Source organism: Ipomoea triloba, chromosome 7 (genome assembly GCF_003576645.1).
Source record: "Ipomoea triloba cultivar NCNSP0323 chromosome 7, ASM357664v1".
NCBI classification, from domain to species: domain Eukaryota; kingdom Viridiplantae; phylum Streptophyta; class Magnoliopsida; order Solanales; family Convolvulaceae; genus Ipomoea; species Ipomoea triloba.
The window spans coordinates 6,611,382-6,630,820 of record NC_044922.1 but is presented as its reverse complement, the minus strand read 5'-3'; the positions used below and the strand labels follow the sequence as shown (position 1 = coordinate 6,630,820).

Genomic DNA, 19,439 nt, shown 5'->3' with positions numbered 1-19,439 from the left:
ATCCATACAATAACTGTTGAGATAAGTATAAGGCAGACTTCACGCAAATGACACGTTAGGATAGTAGATGTGCACTTTCTTGTATATAAAAAAGTTAGATGATAAGTTTTAATATTTATACAAAACATGCAAATTTTTCTATCATTTCTCTATAGTTAGAGAACCAAATTAAGAAAAAACAAAACAAAACAAAACAAAAACAAAAACAAAAACAAAACAACAATTTTTCTATCTTTACAATATTAAATTAAATGAAAAATTCTATCAAATATTAAAGGTATTATATTGATTATTATATTACACATTCTTTCTATTTATAATAATCGATATTCTTATTATTCAATATTTTGAAATTTAATTAAATTAAATTATATGATATTTCTTCTATCTCATTTTGCATATCCTTTTTCATTATTCACTAATCAAACTAACACTTTCTTCTTTGTTATTTTCTTCAGTAATTTTTTATTATTTTTAAATTTATTTTTAATATTTAATAATAATTTTATTTTGTATACTGATACTAAACTTAATATTATAAAAAATTGAATTGTAAATTTAATCTCGATGATGGGTTGACAAATTATAATTTTCTATCAGTTTTCTTAATGAAAATTAAACATATAAAAGTTTTAATCATTATGATGATTACTTAGTCAATTAATTTGGTTAAGGCTCCATTATCTTCATCTATCTAAAATCTAATATAAGACATGGTATTCCTGCTAGGCAAATTTAACTCTATTGTAAAACAGACAGAATTAGTTGACAATAGACAAAAGAACTCTTCCATTTTAGTTGAACATCCTTTTCCAGTCCAAATCTTTTTCACTATTTTTTAATGCCTTTTTCATCTCCTTTGTGTTAACCTCATTTATTAAAGGCCAACATTCCAAGGTGTATAAATTGGAGGTTTTCATTGTGTCCAATGTATGAGTCACAATTAAACTAACTCCAAACTTTTTTTTCAATTGTTATACCATGCACCACAATATTCATTACACAGTGAACTCTAGTTCATAAAATTATGCATCTTCAGTTAATAGATTATATATCTGTAAATAAATTGAAGGCATATAATTTGTTAATTACACACATAATATGTTAACTGCATAATATATTCATGTAGTTAACATATTGTGTATCTTCAATTTATTTACAGACACATAATCTGTTAATTGCATAAGCAAAATATGTTAATTGCAGACATAATATGAATGTCATTTTAGACAATGGTTCACAATGCAAGGTGAACCCTAACCCATGGTATAATTTGCCACTTTTTTTTTTTACTTTCTATATTTCCTTTTCTTTTTTGAATACATATTTCCTTTAATTTTCTTTTAGCTTAACATTGATTTATAAATCATGATGTGGTCTACCCGTGCGTTCATAACCGATTAATGAATATAAAGGGCTTGTTTGGTTATCAGCGGTTAGCTGTTAGCGGTAGCGGATTGTATTAGCGGTTATCAAATAGCGGATTGTATTAGCGAGTTTGACCAACGGATTGTATTAGCGATTTGTAAAAAAATGTTTGGCAAAATTAACTGTTTAAATTAGCGGTTAACATGTAAAATGACCAAAAGAGTATACATATAATAATACTCCGTAGTAGTAGTAGTAATAATAATAATAATAATAATAATAATAATAATATTAAACAAAAAAAGGGAAACAAAATAAAAAGAAACAAAAAAAAAAATTGAACAGATGTGGAATCGTAAACTTTACAAAAAATGGGCGTTGAGCTCCGATCCCTTACAAAAGGGAGCTCAACGCCCCTTAATACTCCTCCATCCATTGTTGGATGGGCAAGAGAAGAGAAGCTTGAGACTTCTCAACAAACAACATTTTTTTCAGCGGTTTGGAGCAAACTGTTGCTCCAAACCGCTGTTAACCAGAATTTGACGGATTCGCTGCAAAATGTGGATATAAATAGCATTGTTACCCGCCAGAATTAAAAATGTGGATATATCATTGTCAGTCCCAAACGCTGCTAATAGCATAATTTGACCAATAAGTAATGTTTGCTTTTTCTTAAAAGTATTATATTTTTCCTTATAAGTATTACATTTACCATTATAAATAAGAAAATTTTTATTTATGATTAGTATTACTTTTGAGCATATAAGTATGACGTATCACATTTTCACATTGACTCGATCCGACCTGGTCTCAAGGTGAGACGATCTCACACAAGTTTTTGTCTCCTAATTAATTTTTTAAACTTCCGTCTCCCAATAACCACGTTTCTTCACTGGTATCAATGCCATTCACGGGTATCAATGCCTACAGAATTGTGCTTAACACTTTCAGAAACTACTATTTGTGTATTTACACAAAAAGTTATTTGCTTATCATTTTCCCATTGCCAAAAATAGAAATGCATAAAATTTTAAAACTCTTCCAACTCTTATTATTATTTTTTGCTCCCAAACTCTTCCAACTCTTAATACAGCTGGAAAATTGTAGAAGCTACAGTACATATAAACAACACAATGGGAAAGAATAAAACATACTATTTTTTTTTAAATGAAAACAACAATATTATTAATTCAAATCCGAACACAAAATATCACAACTAAAAGAAGGGGTAAAAACAATAATTTTCTACGAACAGCCATATATAAAAACCAACTCCCGAACTAGTAGATGGACAATACGATTCGTTGTACATCAATAAATACATCATAACCCTAAAACCTCAAGCTATCAAATTTATGGGATGGTCTTAATTAAAAAATTTAATATTTTAAATTTAACAATTTTCAATTTTAACGAACACATTTACATAACTCAAAAACATAATACAAGTGTGCCACAAGCCCACAATTAATTCAAACTTCAAAATTCAAATCTTCACAAATCCACAATCCACATTCAAGTTTTAAATTATAAACATAAAATATAAAAGTAAAATGCATAATGGTAAATTTTTTTTTAGGGTTCATACATACTCTCTCAACTCAACACAGAGTTAATGTCCCAGTGGGGTTCAAACCTGTGACCTCTCATTTGATAGAGCTACAGGGATGTCATTAGGGTGTTAGCGAACATAGTTTTTGGTAAACTACTAATTTTGTTTGTGTTCAATAAGCGTTTGCTTATGTTAGTTTATTAAGGTAAACAGACATAAAGAACAAAGTTTAGAGCTCATTTAATAAACGAACAGAGTCTGAATATCTGTATGCTTGTTTGTTCAGAGCTCGTGAACTCGTTCATTAGTGTTCGTTTGATAATGTTCATGAACATGCTCATTTAGTAGTGTTCATGAACACGCTTATTTAGTGTTTGTTTAAGATTGTTCGCAAATATGTTCATATAAGTGCATTTTATTTTACTTTGTTTTTAATTTTAAGATACTACTTTAGTTTAGCCTAAGTGTTTTGTAGTCGTTATGCTGTTTGTTTGGTTATTGTTCGTGAACATAAACTATTTCTTGTTCACGAACAAATTATGACCACAAACATGTACATTTGTTTGCTTGTGCTAGCGTCCATGAACGTGTAACGAATACGTTCATAAACATGTTCACAAACGTTAACGAACACTAACAAACTCTTAACAAACGTACACGAACTGAATTTTCAAAAACCTTAACAAACAAATACGAATACAAACACTCTAAAAATCTTAACAAACGAACACGAACAATCTCTGTTCGTTCGTGTTCGGTTCATTAACAACCCTAAGTGCCATCGAGCTGCAAGCTTGGCAACATTCCAGATTCAATACATAATTGTAAATTCTTCTCCCTCATTGTCCCTACCCAACATTTGTAGCAATTGAACAATTAAAAATACAAAGTTACAGGCAGAGAGAACAGGCAATAGCATGTGAGGAAATTCCAAAATACTAAAATATGTCAAATGTCCAAATTGAAAGAAATTATCTAATTAAATTAAAGCCTTAATTTGGTAATTAAATCCAAATCGAGTAATAGTGGCATGTGATCGATGTTGTTCGTGTTATGGGCGGTGGACGGTGTGAGGAAGACAAAGGAGTAAACGACGATGAGAGCCTTTTTTTTTTTTTTTTTTTTTTTAACAAAGAGAATTTTATTGATAATTAAAACCTAGGGGATGAAAATCCCCGCTGATCATACAAAAGAGCCAGTTTGACCTTTATAGGTAAAGAAGTACAAGAGTGAAAAAGAGCGGGCGAGCTACTGTTAAGTCCTTCTGAAGCAAGTGCGTCAGCCACCTGGTTGGCCTCCCTATAGATATGTGTCAGGGTTGAACCCCACAAAGAAAGGCAAGAACGGATGTACTGAACTACTTCCATTATTTTCCAAGGGCAAGAACGGATGTACTGAACTACTTCCATTATTTTCCAAGGAATCTTTACTGTTTGGGAGGATGCAGTGAGAGCAAGAGAGAGAGAATCCACTTCGACGATGAGAGCCTAAGAATGAGTGGTTGATCAATCATCATATCATTATTCAATGGATCATTGTATACATAATTGTATGAATCATGAATAAAAAGTACATTTTTAATATATATATAAGGATCAGTTTGAAAAGGCTAAATATATTTTTGAAAAAATGATTTTCATAAAATGAGTAATTTTCTTTAAAAAAATCATTTAATTATCTAATATTTGGACGAAAGTCAAAAAACTATATTTTTTTTTGTTTGACTAGATGTTAAGAAATTACATTTTTTCTGTTCGCCTCAATTTTTTTTAAATAAACATATTATTTGTAATAATAATAATAATAATAAGTGGTGGTAGTCGTGTTTGTGGTAATAATAATCTGAAAACTAGAAAAGAGATGAGATAAAAGATAAATATAAAAAAAATAAAGAATATGAAAAATATCTTCCGATTAAAAATATAGAAGACATTTTCGGCCAAATTGATATTTTTTCCGTTAACTAGAATGAATATTTTCCTTTGACTTTATTTCCTAGATACCCAAACACAAAAAATCTAAAAAATGACTTTCGGATGTCATTTTCCAAGTTTTCAAATGGATTCTAAAAGGCTGTTTGGTACTTTCCCATCAATTAAATTCTTAAGAAAATGTTTTCAAGGAATATGTTCGATGTGAATAACTACTTTATAGAAAAAACTAATTAACATGTTTCGTGTTACCTTGGAAACATAACAATTAAATTATTTGGAAAATTAATTAACATGATTGATTCATTTAAACTTTTTCAAAAAAAAAATTTAACATCCCTAATATATCATTTTTATATACGAACATTAAAAAAAAAAAAAAAAAACATAACAAATAATTGAAAGTTTAATAAATTACTTATAAATTAATAAATTATATGTCAAAAAATCACCAAGTCATCAAATCAATTAAGTATCCAAAAGTTAAATTCAAGTTGATCAAGTTATATATATATATATATATATATATATATATATATATATATATATATATATATATATATATATATATATAAATAAAGAGAGAGAGAGAGAGAGAAAAAATCATATGAGAATAAGTCTTTAAGAGAAAACTAAGAACCAATCTAACCTTACATATGAAAAAACGGACGAACCATAACAGCTTTTAAAAAAAAACGCGGCTGCATTTTTGTAATTATTACTAGCTTTATTATACAAACTTGAACACTAAAATTTGCACTTTTCAGAATTTTCCAGGTTTACACATTTAGTATTAACATATTGCACAATTAGTATAACATTTTGCACATTTAGTATTAAAAAATTACACTTGAAAAAAACGCAAAAATGCATTGCACTTAGGGTTTCAAAGACGTTATTATTCGGTGCACCAATGTGGTAAGATAAATTACTTGCACTATTAAGTGAAAATGGTTGCACTTTTAAATGATATTACTTGCACACTTATATCAGTTACTTGCACTTTTAACACATGTTACTTGCACCAAAGTTCGAGTTATTTACAAAAATGTGACACCATGTGTCACTAGACCACAAGGTCTTTTGACTCTCATATGTGGAATTTACTTTCATTGATATCATGGAATGAGATTCCCACCAATCCGAACTTTTCTAAGTCAAAGATTGCACTAAATGTGGGAATAATTTTCCACCTTTTAAATTCCCAAGAAAGTTCAAACTTTCCTGGTTACCAAATGCCGTCTAAAGGTATATTATTAGTTTATTGAAGTTACATTACTTGAGTAATTAAGATACATTATTTTGTATACTATCAAATCATGTATATTTAATACATAAATAATATATCTTTAGTATATTAAAAATGTACCTTTTACGAGTAACTACAAAATTTTGTTTTAACATTAAAACGTGAAAATTACAGGAACATCCGAACCTACCTAAAACAGTATATTCAATTAACTATCAGTCTAACATGTCTTGCATGTAGTTTCCCCCGGTCCAAACAAATTAAATAAAAATCACAAAGCAATTCTTCAAATGCATTTAACACTCAAAATGTCTATCCAGTAGGAGTCATTCATTTATACGCACTTATTATCTCAAAAAAACTTTAAAGCCTTCTGCTTTTATCTCTACCATTTCAAGCTTCATTTAAGTTCTTAAAAGTCTAGCACTTAAATCTTTTCACTTCTCTAACTTTCAAGCGTCTAGATTGAGTATTTGAGCTTGATTAACCTTTTACTATATCTGTAGATCTTAAAAGTATAACAAAAATCCTTTTTGCTCAACTCTTCAACCAAATATGTTTACATTAAATACCTCATTTTTAAACTAAACACAAGAATCTAACATATCCAGTAATCTAACACTTCCAAAGTAAATTTAACATTCTATGAACCAAACACCCACCTAAGATAACCTAACATTACGTGAACCAAACAACCCCAAAAGTATAATAATAAAAATCTTTTTGCCCAAAAGACATGAATGAATCCCTTGTTTGTGATTGAAACTACTAGGACTTCAATGCATTAAACACAAAATGGTAACTACCTCACTCATACAACAACAATTTTTGAATACCCGAATTGTCCCACAATCAAATGTTGAAAATATCAGACAGGTTTAACAGATGAATAAAGCAATCATGAAATAGATAAGTATCACAATTCACAGGGCCAGAACTCTAACAACTCTCATTCATCACATTTGCAGCTCAACTCTAACAACTCTCATTCATCACATTTGCAGCTCAAACTCGGGGTTGAAAGCAACAGCCTCTCGGTAAATCAGCTCCTTCATCTGCTCCTCACTCAATGCATGCTGCTCAAAATCAAAGTTAAAGGGAGTCGTGCAACTTGGCTCGTCACTGATATCATGGAGTGATGTTAGGTAAGGATGCGCAAGTGCACCTTCAACTGAAGCCAAGAGAACATATACCAACAATTAGTGCATAAACCAAATTGCTCCATGAAGGCAACAAAAAATGAAATTTTGTCAAGAAATCTATGGATTGATAGGTCTCATTGAAGATCCCAAAGTATTTCACAAACTTTGCTATTGCTAATTGGTGAAATTGCTATTGTGATAGTGTGAACTGTGAACATCAATTCAATCAAAAGCTCTTCCAAATAGACACTAACCGGTAATTCTTCGCCTAGGATCAAATGTCAACATTTTCTCAACAAGATCAATAGCACCAGGGTGCGCATGTGGAAACCTTTCAGTAAATGACTGGCGACGATATAATGGAAGCTGCCGGATATATTTTTTCGCATTCTCATTCAAAAACTCCATTTCAGCCTCCGAAGGTGTACCTATTAGCTGCATAATGTGTATTTTATTAAAACTGGCATTAGAATAGCTACCAAACTTAACAACAATTTTGAGAGTTCCACTAAGCTCTTATTATGCAGATGAAAATGTATTGAAGACTCTAAAAGGTGTTGGATTAGTAGGTCCCCTGCAAGATTTGACACGTTGCAGTTGCACATTCTGAACACTAGTGACATGAACCATGAGACCCCTTTATTTCATGTTTCATTCTGTATTTCATAATGGAAACTAAACTTGCAAACACTTTCCAGTCTACATTTCCAAGGATAACTACAAAGTAGAAACAGCTGGCACACAGATGCCTTTGTTTGTTTGCATGTATGACACAAAGTGAATGAAAAAGAGAGGATTTTTATAAATCCTGCCCAAATAAACTCAACATAAATAAAATAAAAAAAAATAAAAAATAAAAAAAGTTCAAATTTTCCACAACTTGCTTTCATCAAATTTCAGATTACAAAATTTCATGAAAAATGACAAGCTTCAAATTCAAGACATATTATTATTAATTAAATTAAACTCTAGAAGTAATCATTTATCACATAGTTTGCTTTATCCTAGCTAACAGATTACATTTTTTGTTGATTTTTATTTCACAATTGTTGAAATAAACCTATCAAGAAACATGCTATGTACTAATTAACTTGGCTTCATAAGGTCAATGACAATTGACAAGTAATCTAAACTGAACCTACAAATATATAGAAATGATAGGTAATGTCAATGAAGGATAGTCAGTGGTTAAAGTCCATAGGAAAGTTGAAAAAAACAAAATAGTCTAGAAAAACAAGAGTAACTATTCAAGAGAGAATCAAAATTATATTTTCATCATTTGTTTACTAGTGTTTGCAGATTTTATTTACTTTTCATTCTCACACTTCTAGTAGTAGGATTGAGAGGGATTAGAATTCCAGTAAGCAAAGAGGACATTTTCAGCTTAAGAGTTCTTCTAAAGGGCTTAAGGTTTTGCTCCTACTAACAACTCAACCAATAACTTTTCCCACTCTGTCCCCGAAACAGAGTTGCACCATATTTGTAAATCTTATAGAGTAGGGGCTTCCAATCCATCAGTTAAAGAAAGAAACCATATTTAATTTGGAAGCTTTTGATTGAAGTATATCAAGACTGAAAAATAAAACCCTCTGGTAGATATTGTATGGTCTGTGGGTTGCACCTTCCACGGAATAGATTAGAAGCCCCTGTTTCTTAAATATAAATCATACAGCTTAGGAGCTTAATCCAATATGATTTCATAAAAATAAAAAAAATAAAAAAAAAATAAAAAAAGGGATGTGGAAACTCCTGATATGAAGTACATCAGTAAAGACTTGGTTTCTGTATTTAGAAAGAACATATTCTAATGCATTAGTAGCATACATTCAAAGTTCCAATAAATGAGGAACTTTTAGTGTCTAAGAAGGATATAATTCCAAATTGACTCTTTCTTTACTTTTTGGGGTGTTGGAAAGGTATCATGAAGTACAGTAACATCCTTAACGGAACAACCTACTTCTTAAGTTTATATGCTTGTATGGAATGAGGCAAACCAGTTACAGAAACCAAATTCAAGCCATAAGCTTTAATGGCTTAACACAAACTATTGATTTAAGGTATATTAACAACATTGTGGTGCATAAAGATTAGCCATTTATGAAATAATCCATGTCAAAATAAAAATCTCCTGTGAGCTTCCTTGAAGGGATGCTACAGAGACCAATTTATGAAATAAATAATGTAGCAAAACAAATCAAAAGAAATAGATGAACCAATTAATGAGTAACCTAAACTATTCTTTAAATTCTTATTTGGACAATTTCAGAAAAGAAGAATTCAAAGTGGATGCTAACCCTTTAAGGCAATCTGTAGTAACAGATATAAAATAGCATGTCAATTGACTATTGTCATATATAAGCAACTGAAAGACATTACTTCACGTCCCTCTGTATAGGTAATTATCACTTATGCTATGACAAATTGACAATATAACAGTTAAAGAAGGAACAAGAAAATCCTGAGATAGATGATTGGGTTGAAGTGGCAATAGTATTTAACAGAATAAAGAGATTCTAGCAAGGAAACCATACCTCCATAAGCAGACGTAGCTGGTGGACATGATCTCTACCAGGGAATAGGGGTTTCCGATCCATCAATTCCATGAAAATACAACCCACTGACCATACATCAATGGCTGCAGTGTAGTCAGAAGAGTTCAATAATAGCTCAGGTGGCCGATACCATCTAGTCACAACATATTCAGTCATAAAATCTGTTTCAGATGTCACACGAGCTAATCCAAAATCACATATTTTCAGATCACAATTGGCATTCAATAGTAGATTGCTGGGTTTCAAGTCCCTGTGCAAAACATTTGCAGAATGTATGTATTTCAACCCACGGAGAATCTGATACAAGAAATACTGCACAAAAAGCAGGAAAAATCAGTAATTGATGAATTACAGACATCAACATTGATGCATCATAACAAGCATTTGAAAGTGGGAAAGGGTAAAAAGCCAGCAATTCAGACAAATTAACAAAATATCTAATGGGTTTTACCGTTTTAGGATTCACTCACAGTGATGCTTAGCTTCAGACTGCAAATTCATATATGCTATTTGTTTCACAATTAAGCTAAACACAGAAAACTTTATCTTTACATTAGCTATGTACAAAAACAGGTTGGTTCACTTTGTGACGTTAACAATGAGACCATTTCAAGTTTAATATTTAGAGCTCTATTTCCGTTTCATCTTTCTTTCTTTTTCAATCTTCACCATCATTCCACCTCCTTAATTCATTTCAGTTCCAGTAAATATGTATGTTGCATTTGTTTCCAGAACCTGTACAACTGATTACATAACAATGATAAGTATTTAAATAAAACTGCTCAAAAAGTTTTAAAAAAATGTGCCTGTGAAAATATCACAGCCTAAAGAAATGATCTTGCAACTATTCATCAATCTCAAGTAAAAAGTAAATGAAGGAATCTTGAGTTCAAACAACAAATGCCAAAAGTTGAATATTTTTTATGATATAACTGTTTGAACATAAACCTGACAGTGCTCCTCTGATAATGACTGATTAGAGCGAATAATTTGATGAAGATCAGTGTCCATAAGCTCATATGCAATATAAACATCATTGAAAGACGCTCTCTGAGGAGGTGGTATTATATCTCTAATTGCAACAATCTGCAAGATAAAAACACTGTTAGCTAAAAACAAAGATACCTCACATTACAATTGTATTCTTCCTTGAGTAGACTCCATAATAATCTGATTTCTGAAGATCACATATTTCTTAAGATACTTATCACCTTTCAAGTCCTTTTATCCATTCTTGACCTCTAGTCCTTTACAGATCATTAGTGGAATGTCAAAAATCATTTGTCAGAATCCTTAGTGAACTATATTTTTCAAGCCAATTCACCCTTGCCCCATAAGTGCCCACATACCCAACAAAACTTTATATCAAATTACCCATTAAAACATTAATTAACACCCTAAAAGGAGCTTCTCAATATATGAAGATGACTTCTGTATTCAAACGAAACGAATCAACAGTAACTGTGTACTTACAAACAGAAGTAACTTGTGTCATTCAACACTCAGCATGTATTTACAAAAGGAAGTAATATTTTCCATGTTCAAACATCTAACTCCGTTTTGTTCACAAGTACTAGTAACTGGGGCATTTATTAACATTCATTTAGGCAGTGTCAATTAATTGAAGATAGGTACTAAAGATTCCATTCCTTTCATTGCATTAAAACCAAAGATTCCATTTCTTTCATTGCAATAAATCTAAAGGTTTCATTGCATTAAATATTCCAATTATCTAGCCCAGAAATTAAAGAGATAGCAAATAATAAAAACATGCATGCAAAATATATGTATGAGTCACTGACATTTTCGTGATCCATGTGGCGAAGCAACTTGATCTCACGCAGAGTCCTCTTGGCATCGATTTTGTTATCAAAAGCATTCGCTATTTTCTTTATCGCTACGTGCTCATTCGTTTCCGAATTCAAAGCAGAACTTCACATCACATCACCGAGGAAAATGAAAACAAATAGAAATTAAAAATAAACCAGGACGAAAATCAAGGTTTCAGAAAAGGAGATAAGGTCGAGAGTAACATACCAGACGATTCCATAGGCGCCTTTGCCGATAGGCATGATGGGAGGCTTGTACTTGGCTGTGACCTCAAAGACGTTGCCGAAGATGTTGTATTGGATGAATCTGCCGCCGTGACTGAGTGTCGCCGGAATGTTGTCGATCCCGGGCACTGGAGGCTGAGGTGGCGCAGCCTCCGACATCACCGTGTCCGCCGGCTGAGCCGAACCAGCGTCCATTTGCCTCCCAAACAAATAACAATTGATGATAATTTGATTGTTGAAAACTGCAATAGTGATTACAGGAAATCTTATGAACAAACAAACCCTAGATTGAATTTAGTTTCGTTTTAGACTACAATTATTGAGCAGTTTATAAGGTTTGTCCCCTAGTCGGAGATGAAGGGATCTCTCAAATCTCAATTGGTCAATGAGGAACGCCTGTATATTTGTTTTTTTTTTCCTTTTTAATAATAATAATAATCTTTTGATCGTTATTGAATTTATTATTATTCCCAGCAAAAAAAAAAAAAAAAAGCCAGAGATTATGGAGTACTTTTGTTAATTTGTTGAAAGAGAAATTACACATTTTGATATACGATTTTAGCCCCATTTTGTTGTCAAATTTCATTCTATGACCATTGTTTTTATTTTAAATTTTAGTCCTTATGATCATAATGTTGATAAAAATTCATGAGAATTGTATTTTAACAATTTTTATTAAAGAGTATCTTTGTCCCATTTTAAAATTAGTTAATTCAAATTCCCTTGTCATGCTTATTGGAGGAAATTCTAATTTTATATTGAAACCAATTTAAAACTCGTAAGTAGCGTGAAAATAATGATGAGAAAGCCACCAAGTCAGGCCTATTTTTAAAATAAGATCCGTTGGGATGGCATGACAACTCTCATATACTCCTCCAGCACCACCAAGGCTAGTAAGTATGTCACCTCTTTGCACGCAAACCTCATCACAATGGCCGAACGAAGATTGGACGGTTTAGGTTAGACGATGATGTAGAAACAAAAACCTTCATCTATATTGTGCCAATGTTTCACTTCTACAAATTTTAAGTTGACAGTTGTTGTATTATCCAAATTCAAGGGTGATAAAATGCTATAAACTATTAACAAATATCACGCTTCATATCTCCCACTGGTGCTGTTAATGCCATTGGTGTTCATCAAGCATGGCAACTCAAGAAGTAATACGATCTAACCAGCCTAAAAAAAGTTTTACCTGACATTGCCTCTTTGAGAAATGAGGTGGTGTGAGGGTTTTGTCGAGAAATACCTGAGGCATCCAAAATCATACAAAGATATATTATTGATTGAGTTAACTGGAATTAGTTTACGAACTACGACAAAAAAAATACACTTGAAAAATATGTTAAATTACAACTCCAACAAGTTTTGGTTTGTATTTGATTAGAAAGGTTGAAATTGGAAAGAAAACGATAATTGTACTTAAATTGGAAAGAAAGCAATAGTTGTAGGGTGAAATTTGAGAACAATGACAATCGTATACTAAAATTGTTAATGGGGTTATAGTCGTGGGATCAAAATTGGTAATTTTTCTTTCTTAAGATAAGGATCAAACAATTAAGTTAATAGATTTAAACAATTTTAAACAAATAATTAAACTTTAATAAAATCATGCAATTAGTAATTTTAGCAACCTCGGAGTGTGGTTGAGGAGAAGGGACTTATCCATCCTTAATCAAAGGTCAATGGTTTGAACCTCCCATTTCATGTGTTTAACTCAATTAACGAGGCTTGATTGAAGTTATTTTTAATTTATTTTTTCATAATATTAAGGGGAGTGAGTACGTATTACCTATTTGTATTTGGAAATTTTTTAAAAAAATGGATGGCTTCACCCAAAAACAAAAACAAATTAAGGTTTTCCTTTTTATCTCCATAGCAAATACTAATAGTTGCCAAGACATGTATGGAAATAAATAATTAAATATCAATTAAGCTTAATATATGCACGAGAATGGTGTGTGTATAGCAGTATGACATGTGTAAAGTGGTAAGTAAGGGCGAATAGTGTGATTGGAGCTATGTCACATGATATGCAATGAGTGGCGTAAAAATAGTAACTAAGGGCGAATAGTGTGATTGGAGTTATGTCACATGATATGCAATGTGTGGTGTAAAGTGGTAAGTAAGGGCGAATAGTGTGATTGGAGCTATGTCACGTGATATGCAATGTGTGACTTATAATTTTGATCTAACTCTTGTTGTTGTCAAAATTCTTCTAAAAGCATGCTAACGAATGTTGTACACATGCAACTTCAGGCAGGGTCACTCATGTGCCTATTTATCTTTATATTAATTCTTTATAGTATTACGTGACATTTATATTGATTCTTTATGCGAGAAAAATAATTAAATTTGAATAATATTTGCCCTCCCCCACCATTAATGCCAAAGTACTATTCATGTGATTTTCTATATATTTTTGTAATATAATCACTAGAAAGTATAAATTATCATGCATCTTAGTATTATTGTATTTTCACATGAAACATGCATGACATCCAACTAGGGGTCGGATAAGTCTATACAAGTAAACAAAAAAGACTAGTAATTCTTTTTTTTTCTTTTTGGTGAAAATGATTTGATATAAACATACTAGCAGACTTTTATTTTCTAGTTCGGTTTCTATAGTTCCCAATTCGGTTTGAACTGAACCGTGGTCTTCCATACTTAAGAACCATATGTTGAACTTCTACCACTTTATGTAATACTCACAAATAAAGCATCTAGATAGATTATCCTACCATAACCTAAGCCCTAAATCAGACTATTCACACACTATAAGCACAAATAAAGCAAAGACATAAGGAAGGTTTAGTATAGTTGGTTCATTGTCTGACTTAAAGATCATGATTGGAGGCCATAGTGTGTGGAGCGATGTTCAAATCTCATACCATGAAAACATGTATGGGAAAAAAGCACAAGGATGCATGATTTATAGAGTACATTTGTTAATTTCTTGAAAGATAAATTACAAAATTTGATATATGATTTTAGCCCCAATTTGTCAAATTTCATACTATGACCATCGTTTTAAAAAAAAATTAAAATTAAAATTAGTCCTTCTAATCATAATATTGATAAACATTTACCAGAGCCGTATTTTAATTATTTTTCAATGGTATCTTTGTCCCGTTCTAAAATTAGCTAATCCAAATCTCATTGGCATGCTCATTGGATGAAATTTCAATTCAATATCGAAACCCAACTTGAGAATCATAAGTTGACTGAAAAAGATAATAAGAAAACCTCCAAGTCAAACCCACTTCATAAAAAAAATAAAGAAATAAAAAAAATAAAAAAATAAAAAAATAAAAACATGGCACTTAGGATAGCCTGGCAACTCTCCTATACTCCACCGATACTACCAAGGCTAGCAAGCGTGTCACCTCACTCCTTAGTCCTTGCACAAAAACTTAATCATAATAGTCCAAATAGAGGTTGAACGATTTAGGTTACACAAGGGTGTAAAAACAAAAACCTTCATATATATTGTATCAATGTTTCACATCTATAAATTATAACTTAACAATTGTCGTATTATCCAAATTCGAGATGGATGAAATGTAATTAACTATTCACAAATATGATGCTTCATATTTCCAACTAGTGTTGTTAATGCTTGCATTCATCAACCATGGTAACTTAATCAAGAAGAAGTACAAACTAAGTAGCCTAAAGAAAGCTCTATCTAATGATGCCTATTTGAGCAATGAGGTGATTGAAGATTTTTTCAAGAAGTACTTGAGGTATCCACAATCCTACAAGGGTATATATTGATTAGTAAATTGTAATTAGTCTAGGTAATAAGACAAATATATACCCATAAAAAATATTTTACAATTACAGCTCTAATAAGTTTTGGTTGGACAAAAATATACCCATAAAAATATGTTAAAATTACAGGTCTAATGAGTTTTAGTTGGTAGTATAATTAGAAAGGTTGAAATTGGAAAGAAAATGATAATTGTAGAATGAAATTTGAGAACAATGATTATTGTAGACAAAAACAGTTCATGGGATTAAAGTGTTGGAACCAAAATTGGTAATTATTCTCTTTCTTGAGATAAGAATCAAACAAGTAAGTTAGAAGATTTTTTTTTTTTAAAATCAAATGAATAATTAAAATTAACAATTTTAGCCAACAAGATCTTGGTGACGACTTACATGAGTATATAAATTTGCTAATTTGGCATCCAAACAAACAATTTAAATTTTTAAAAAAAATTATTATTACATATTTGCATTTGCAAATAAAAAAAAATTGGATGGCTTCACCTAAAGACAAAGATAAATTTTTCTCTTTTTCTCCATATCAAAGACTAAGGCGCCAAAACATCTATGAAAACAAATATCAATTAAGCTTAATATATGCACAGAAATGGTGTGTCTATGACATGTGTTAAGTGGTAAGTTAGGGTGAAATGTGGTTCGATAAAGGATTGGGGCCATGAAACATGATATGTAAGGAGTGACTTCCGTTGTGGCCAAAATTATTTCAAAAATATGATAATGAATGTTGTGCAATGTGCACTATACATCTTTCATAAATTCAATAACCATATATTGCATTCCTACTTCTTTATGAAATACCCACCAATAAAGCAACTAGATACCCAAGTCCTAAATGGGACTACTCATACATTATAAGCACAAATAAAGGCACAAAAAATAATAAACATAAACATTGCACAAGGAAATAAAAGGAAACCAAGACTAATCTATTAAAAATGATGAGATAACCTTCGAATTAAATCCGATTGCCAAATCCTTAATTATAAGTCTCTTAAGAACACCCAATGAAATCAGCATGGTTACATGTAAGTTGGGAAAGTAACTTCATGCCGCTGGACCACAAGGTCTTTGGTTATATATCTATCTTTTAATAATGTATCAATATTTGACATTTGTAAATAATATATTTGTTTTCTTTTAGAAAGTTGTAAATAATATCTTTAAAGACTATAATAGGTCCCTTTCAATTTATTTATTATATCTATTTTTTTATTTCTCCGGCACATGCACACTTGACACTTGCATGGAGGCTTTTAATGGAGTAGGCATATTCTAGATTCGGGCCGGGGTCGGCTAATTAACTTTAGATCTGTAACTTTGGAGTTAGCCGACTTATTAATTTAATCAATTTGAGATCAATTCTTCTATCATCTAATCTCATTTTACATGTTATATTTACTTTTTATTTGTTAACTTAATTTTTTTCTTCACTTATTTAGTTATTTTCATATAACTTTAAAATTCAAAATTTTGTATTTATAACGCCATAATTTTTAAATATATAAATTAAATATATTAAAACTAAATCCAAATCATGTTGATTAAACTAGACACATAAAATAAGATATAAAATACAAAATATATTAGTCTGAATTCCTGCTTGTTTGGAGTATGTTAACATAACTCCTTGCCTGTTATATAAGAGATCACCTCTTGTTAATAATAAGTTTCGTGCAGAGTAGTATGTAATTATATATGGTGTGATTGAATTTAGTCAAGTTTGGATAATCAAAACTAAAAACTTAATTCAAATTAGAAAAATCAAAGCTTGAGCTTGACAAAGCTCTAGCTAATCGAACTCAACTTGAATATGTTTAATAAAGATTTTTATTTTGTTATTTTTACTTACAAATTATAATATTAAATATTTTACAAACAAATATCATAACAAAACTCAACATTATATATTGATTATAGCATTTTATAACATATATACATATAAATGTATAAGTATATTAATTGAATTTGTTATATTATAAAAATATATTAAAAATAAAAAAGTTTGATTGGGAATCCAAATTTGAAATCCACTTAACAACAATTGAATCAAATTTTTATATTCATCAAATTACACTTAACTACATGACTCATTTACTCCCCGATAGCGACTGATTGTTCCAAAGGCAAGGTGTGCTCCACCTACGCGAGTCTCAATCATTATATTATCAAATAATGTATATTCAATACGCAAATAATATATTTTTAGTATATTAAAAATGTATATTGTATTCATAGAAAATATATTATTTAAATACTGAAAATATATTTTTTGTATAATTTATATTTAATATACAAATAATATATTTTTAATATATTAAAAAATGTATTTTTTGTTAGGAATAAGGGTCAAATAGGCCACTGGACTACACACGAAACTGCAATTAGGCCATTGAACTCAAAAACAATGCAATTAGGCCCCTGTACTACACAAATCCATGCAAATTAATCCAAAGTGACTTGTTTGACTTGATCTTCCGGTTACCAACTTTAAAAATAATATTTTAAAATAATTTTAAATAAAATAATTAATTAAAATTAAATTTAAAATTTAAAATTTAAAAAAAAGGGACCCAATTGACTTGTTCCTGTTTTTTTTTAATTTTAATTAATTAATTAATTAATTAAAAATTATTTTAAAATATTATTTTTAAAGTTGGTAACCGGAAGATCAAGTCAACAAGTCACTTTGAGTTAATTTGCATGAATTTGTGTAGTTCAGAAATTCAATGGCCTAATTGCAATTTCGTATATCAATTTCGTGTGTAGTTTGGGTGGCCTATTTGACCCTTATTCCTTTTTGTTATAGTTGAGGCAATAATTTTTCCGCAAGCCCAGGCTTGATCAAAAGCTCACGAAGATGGATTGGGCTTGCTTAGTTAAAAAGAAAGTTGGGTACCTAAGAGCCTAAGAGGCCGGGCCGTCCAACTTAATTAAAATCTGCCAATTTGAGTTAGGGATATTAATTAAGTCACAGTTATGTGTATGTGTATTAAGAACCTGAATTATGTATATTATACACATGAGTGAGGATAGAATTCTCAATCTCATGCTTAAGAGATGAGGTGCTGAACCACCATGCCAACCATGTTGGTTATATATTATGTGCATTTAGTTAATAAATTATGTGCATTAAATAAATTGATGATACATAATATGCTAACTACATGCACATAATATATTAAACTACAGACATATAATCTAAATGTTACTCTATATTTTGGACTAAGGTCTGTTGTTAAAATATCATGTGTCTGTAATTAACATATTATGTGCCTTCAATTTATTTACATGCATATAATATGTTAACTATACACATATAATATATTAACTACAGACATATAATTTGAATGTTATTTTGGATTAGGATCCATAATGTAAGGTGGACTTTGATCCATGATATAATTTTTCAGCAAATTATACCATGGAATAGGGTCCACCTTGTATTGTGGGCTATGATCCAAAATGATATTCGAATTATGTACATGTAGTTTATATATTATGTACATTCAGTTAACATATTATGCACCTATAAATAAATTGAAGGTACATGATATATTAATTGTAGTAAGTACATTAATTTATTAAATAAATGCACATAATATGTTAATTATAGGTACATAATATATTATATGCAGACACATAATATGTTAACTATAAATATATAATATATTAATTATGGGTAACCCTCGAGGGTGGGGCTTAAAAACTGAATGTTGAAAATAAAGGTTGTTTGACACCCACTCCCCCTCCCCCTCCAAAAAAGAGAAGAGAAAAAAAAAAAAAAAAAAAAAAACCC

The 19,439-nt window shown here is 30.4% G+C and overlaps 1 protein-coding gene across 2 annotated transcripts; it reads right to left on the bottom strand.

Moving 5' to 3' along the window:
- Nucleotides 1–6,837: 6,837 nt before the first annotated feature.
- On the bottom strand, nt 6,838–12,224 carry LOC116025618 (mitogen-activated protein kinase homolog NTF4-like). 2 transcript variants are annotated; one of them, XM_031266919.1, is made up of 7 exons: nt 11,832–12,224; nt 11,597–11,726; nt 10,743–10,880; nt 9,774–10,106; nt 7,497–7,677; nt 7,080–7,271; nt 6,838–7,046 (listed from the first exon to the last, which is right to left on the bottom strand). In XM_031266919.1, exons 1-6 carry the CDS (start codon nt 12,041–12,043, stop codon nt 7,093–7,095), a joined length of 1,173 nt encoding a protein of 390 aa, XP_031122779.1. In that variant the 5' UTR covers nt 12,044–12,224; the 3' UTR covers nt 6,838–7,046; nt 7,080–7,092. The 2 variants fall into 2 exon arrangements, with proteins under 2 accessions (XP_031122779.1, XP_031122778.1); XM_031266918.1 differs by having other exon boundaries at nt 6,838–7,271.
- Nucleotides 12,225–19,439: the final 7,215 nt, after the last annotated feature.